At 39.9% G+C, this 5,313-nt stretch overlaps 1 protein-coding gene across 4 annotated transcripts; it reads left to right on the forward strand.

Moving 5' to 3' along the window:
• The first annotated feature begins 461 nt into the window (after nucleotides 1-461).
• Nucleotides 462-3,995, forward strand: SMIM15 (small integral membrane protein 15). Of its 4 annotated transcripts, none has more exons than XM_047754790.1 (3): nucleotides 462-601; nucleotides 1,754-1,890; nucleotides 2,861-3,995. In XM_047754790.1, the coding sequence occupies exon 3, from the start codon at nucleotides 2,873-2,875 to the stop codon at nucleotides 3,095-3,097; it is 225 nt and encodes a 74-aa protein (XP_047610746.1). In that variant the 5' UTR covers nucleotides 462-601; nucleotides 1,754-1,890; nucleotides 2,861-2,872; the 3' UTR covers nucleotides 3,098-3,995. The 4 variants fall into 4 exon arrangements, with proteins under 4 accessions (XP_047610746.1, XP_047610595.1, XP_047610827.1 ...); XM_047754639.1 differs by lacking the exon at nucleotides 462-601 and adding an exon at nucleotides 671-810; XM_047754871.1 differs by lacking the exon at nucleotides 462-601 and adding an exon at nucleotides 837-963.
• The last annotated feature ends 1,318 nt before the right edge of the window (nucleotides 3,996-5,313 follow it).

Raw genomic sequence — 5,313 nt, forward strand, 5'->3', positions numbered from 1 at the left:
TGAGGCTTTAATATTGTCCAACTAGAAGATGAGAGGGGCAAAGGGTGGAGTGTGAACCAGAGGGACTCGCTAGAATCCTTCAGGAGTCGCTGTGTGACCCTCACCTTGACTCTGGGCGGTTTGTGGGAACCAACTCCTTTCTTACTGCAGCTCTTTGGTCGGAGTTTTCGGGGGTCACCGATCTCACCCACCGGGGCCCTCCGCCCACGGCCCGGCTCCTGCAAGGGAGCGGCTGTTGCCCCGCTGACTTCGGAGGCAAAAGTAGGGGCCCCTCAGTGCTTCCAGACCGGCTCTCGGAGGCCGGAACCCACCCGCGCCTCAGGCAGGGGGCAGCCCCTGTAGGAGGCTCGGGTCTTGGGCCCAGAGCCACAGACCAGCAAGGAGCCGCCGCTGGCCCCACGCGGCCTCACCTGTCACTACCCGGAAGCCGGGCGCCGCCCCGCCCTCCCCGCGTCCTCTAAGTCCGGATCTCGGGACCCACAGAGTAATGGCGCAGCCGGAAACTGGCCCCTCGACTTCCTCAGGCCGGATCCAGGCGAAGGCCGGCCTGTGGGCGGGTCGGGAAAGCCGCCGTTTCCGTCTTCCTGCTTCCGGCCAGGCGGTGAGTGGGGAGCAGGGGTAGGAGCTCAACGTTCCGGGCACGATGTAAGGGAGGCTGGTGGCGCCAGCTGCCGAGATCTTGCCCCCATGCCCAGCGGTCGCGGATAGTGCGCCCGCTACGCGAGGTGTGGCGGAGACGACCCTGCATACCCGCGGACTGCCCGCTCTGCGAGCTCCGCTGGGCCCGCGCTCCCAGAGGCGGAGGGTCGGGTGAGCGTGGCCCCAGGGGCGGGCGGCCGGGTTGGATCAGGAAGAGTGAGCGAGGGAGACAAGTTCGGACGGCAGTGAGGTGCCATCAGTTGCATCTTTAGGCCCCGCGCGGGTCTGGTACGGAGAGCAAGTCCGGTTGACCCCTTTCGGAAGGTAGAAGAGTAATATTTATTCCTTAAAGTGTAGAGGAGCAGACGTTTGTGTCGAAATTGAGGGGCACCGAAGTTGCGTGTTCTGTGGACGGTAACTCTTCTCTGTGATAATGGCTAAAACTTTGCTAGAACTAGGTCTTTTACTTCCGCTTTCCTTTTATTGCAAAGTTCTTTTGCTTATTTCTGAGTATTGCATTAGTTAATTCATTAGTGGGCTAGAGAAGCTAAAGAAACATATCAGTAGAGCCTAGTTTAGGTGGGAGCGGACGAATTGGGGGGCAGGGGAAGCTAAGACGGTATCTTAGTCACTTTAATGTGTCTTCAGTTGAAAATACGGAGAAATTGTGATAGGATATAATTAAAGCCAACGATGGTAGTTTTATTTAGGTGATAAGATTGTGGGTGATTTGTTTTACTTATCTCTGATAAAGAACACAAATTGTATAATAGAAAGACAAAAAAAAAAAAAACCTTTAAAGAGTAAGGCAGTATTTGATTTTTTGATTGTATACCTAACCCTGTAAGCAAATAATTGACGTTTTAGTAAATGTTATTGATCTTATGAGTAAAAAATTTTATTGTTGAAATAAGTAATTTAGTAAAATATTTGATCTCTAGTAATTAGGATTTTCTTAGAGGGCATTTGCAATTGTGTAATTATTTCTTTCTCTAAATTAGAAATAGCTATTAAATGTATATAATGTGCCAGGCAATTTTACATGTCATTTATAAGTTGTGTAGAATTATAATTATCCTTAAAGATGTGACTTTAACTTTTTTCTTTTATCTAGTCTTTTCAACCCAACCAGGACATAGAATTTAAGCCTTCTCTCAGAAGTGTATGGTAGAACTAAAGACGACAACTAAGGGTCACCTGACATTGTGATTGGCTGATAATCCCAGGACAAAATTACTATTCAAGCATAAGGTAGATGATTTTTTTAATCCCAGGTGAAATTTTAAGTGACTGTATACACACCCATTCCTACCCAGATATTCTAATTCTACACTTTGAATAGAGATGACACAAACCTGAAAGGCTGAAAAGCCTCTGAAGCAAAAGAGAAAAATGTCACTCAAATTCATAACATCCGAATTTGCTAGATGATCCTTCCTTACCAACCCCAAATGGAACAAAATGCATGGCACCTGTAATTTTTTCATTTATTAAATGTGTTCTCATTTACTGAATCATGTCCTTAAAGCTGAAAGAGGTCATAAACTAGCATGTCACCTTTTGCTTATATCTCTTTATATATGAATGGATATTTCTGTGGTTTTCTTTTTTTTTTCCATATTGTAATATTCGAAATGCCCAGGAAATATATTTTATTTTATTTTCCCTCTGTGGTTTTCTTACTCTCTTGTTTCATTCCTGGTCACACCCATCCATTATCTCCCTTTCACCAAGCATTTCACATACTCTGTGCCTTGTTCTTTGCATATACCAAATTTGATGATTGTGCTTTTGTTAATTAGATTGTACTTTTGTTAATTAGTACTAGGACTATGTCAAAAAAAATGACAAACAGAACTCAGCTGTTTTTTGGAATGAGCACATAAAACTCTAGATTCTTATAAAACTGCTGCTAAAGTTTGTCTTGAATATAGGAGGCATGTGAGAATGCATAGTCCTTATGACAGATTCCACATGGTTTTTACTTGTACCTCCTATACTGTCACATCTTTTAAGTGTCATTTTTCTGGTTGTCTAGTTGAATTATTTTTTCTTATTGGAAATATTAATTCTTATTAAAATAGTACTAATTGGTACTTTTTAAAAACAAAAAAACTGTTGAGTGATAATGGAATTTTGAGTTAACTGTCTTTTTCAAAATGTGATTAACCATATAGTCTTTTCTCTTGTTGTCCCCCTCCCCCACCCTCCTTTTCTCAAGACTGCTACAAAGATGTTTGATATAAAAGCTTGGGCTGAGTATGTTGTGGAATGGGCTGCAAAGGACCCATATGGCTTCCTTACAACAGTTATTTTGGCCCTTACTCCATTGTTTCTAGCAAGTGCTGTACTGTCCTGGAAATTGGCCAAAATGATCGAGGCCAGGGAAAAGGAGCAAAAGAAGAAACAAAAACGTCAAGAAAATATTGCAAAAGCTAAACGACTAAAAAAAGATTGAAGGAATGAACAAGCTCTGCAACTAGAGAAAAATCGTTTGGAAAATTATGCAGCTCTGGAAGGACCACTAAGGTTTCTTTTCTGGACCTTATGACAGTATTATCTAGTAAACGAAGCCTGAGCATATGGAAGAATCATGTTAGTTCTCACCTGTACTATAGCAACTTTTAGGCTTTGGTGTGGAAGTCTCTTGACAGTTATTGTAAATTGGCATTTATGCTACAAAGTCTTTATTTAGTCATTTGTCTTTTTGCAGTTTAAGTACTACAATGAAAACATCCTGTGGATAAAAATGACTTTAGAACGTGAACTCTATTCAAATAATGGCTTAAAATGGGGTCCTGTTCTGGACAAAGGAAGTTAAAAATGTAAAAATCAAAATTGTCCTAACATGAAAAGTGTGCTTTAGCTGAAAAGAGAGTATATTACTTACATCTTTTATCATAATTGTTTATTTCTTGGAATAGAATCATTTCTTCTGGCTTTCTCAGAGCAAAATAATCAATGAGTATTTCTATTTTCTGCCTTTTTCTCATTTTGGCTTTTGAGATACTGGTAATTATTAAACATTCTGCATTTTTTAAAAATCTAATTTTATACAGAATTCTCTTAACTACGTAGTATAACACTTACTGGATATAACAATTTTTGTACTTATGAACACCGCCATTTTCTTAGAAGTGACTTGTTGAGTAGAGTAACACTATGATTTAAAGCTTGCAGTAAAAAGGCCAAACTTGGTAATACCTTGGAACCAGCTTATTCTCACTTGTGCTAAGTAGAAATGTGAAGTTAAAATGTCTGATCAGTTCCCATCATGGCCCAGCAGTTAATGAACCCGACTAGCATCCACGAGGATGCAGATTCAATCCCTGGCCTCTCTCAGTGGGTTAAGGCATTGCAGTGAGCTGTGGTGTAGGTTGCAGACGTGACTTGGATCCTTCGTTGCTGTGGCATAGGCTGGTGGCTGCAGCTTTGATTGGACCCTTAGCCTGGGGAACCTCCATATGCTGCAGGTTCAACCCTAAAAAGACAAAAAAAAAAGTCTGATCAGATAATTTGCTGATTATATAGATAACACTTTTATTTTTATTTCCATTGTTTGTTAATTTAATTCATGTGGTAGTGATGCCTTATACTTTTTGGTTAAACAGGTTCATGGTGAAAATTAATATTTCAAATTTCTTAGAAGGAATTTTTAAAGAATAACAGTTAAGTCATATTTCATAAATGGTAAAGAAAGGCTTATTTAACATTTGGAAAAATTTTGTTCAGCATAGTAGTTATTGGGTAAAAAGGTGTAAATTATGTCAGAATCAGAAGGAGCCTAAAGGCTATTTCCTTTAAATAGTATTACTGGAACTTCTTACTGCATGGTTAATAATTTCATTAGCTGTTGGTAATTAATAGCTCATTAATGTTTTCCTCACCTCTGATAATGAATTTTAAATTACAGAAATTTGTCCAATAGCTTTAATTTAAAAATGAAACTAGATATTGAAATAAATTTGATACTTTTTTATAAAGAGGTTCTGGACTTTGTTTTTTGGGGGAGGGTGATAATAATTCAGTAATTCAAGTTAGATATGTTATAGAAGCTTTTTCAAAGGGCTACAAACTTCATTTATAGATAAGCATACAGTTATTTGACCCTTGAACAACAGGGGCTTAGAATACTGACCTTTGAAGTTAAAAGTCCCCATATAACTCATAGTGGGCCCTCCATATACACATTTCCTTCCTACACACAAGTCCATATCTGCAGTTCCAAGCTTCATCTGTAGGCACAATTCCTCATCCCTGGATTCCACCAATGCCGGATCATGTACCGAAGTATTTACTACTCAAGAAAATCTGTGTATAAGTGAACCCACACAGTTCAAACCCATGTTGTTCAAGGGTCAACTGTACTTGTAAAAGTGGAGAGCATGTTTCTCCAGTACAATAAAGTAAGTCTCCCTGAAAATGTTTATTGACTGGTTTGAAGAATACTTACTATTATTGCTTTAAGTTGTCACTTCCTACTTTCCTAGTAGGAGGAAGGTTGGCACTTTCCTAGTGCTAGTGTAATCAACACATTGCAGCTCTAGGCACTGAAATAATTCAGTATTTATGAATTAGTTATTCAGGTGATCTAGGATATACTTTTTATATTGTGACTGAGATTAAAACAAAACTTAAGAGTTACCTACTAAAGTGGTTCCATTTTTCACTGGA

Source organism: Phacochoerus africanus, chromosome 1 (assembly GCF_016906955.1).
Source record: "Phacochoerus africanus isolate WHEZ1 chromosome 1, ROS_Pafr_v1, whole genome shotgun sequence".
NCBI lineage: Eukaryota > Metazoa > Chordata > Mammalia > Artiodactyla > Suidae > Phacochoerus > Phacochoerus africanus.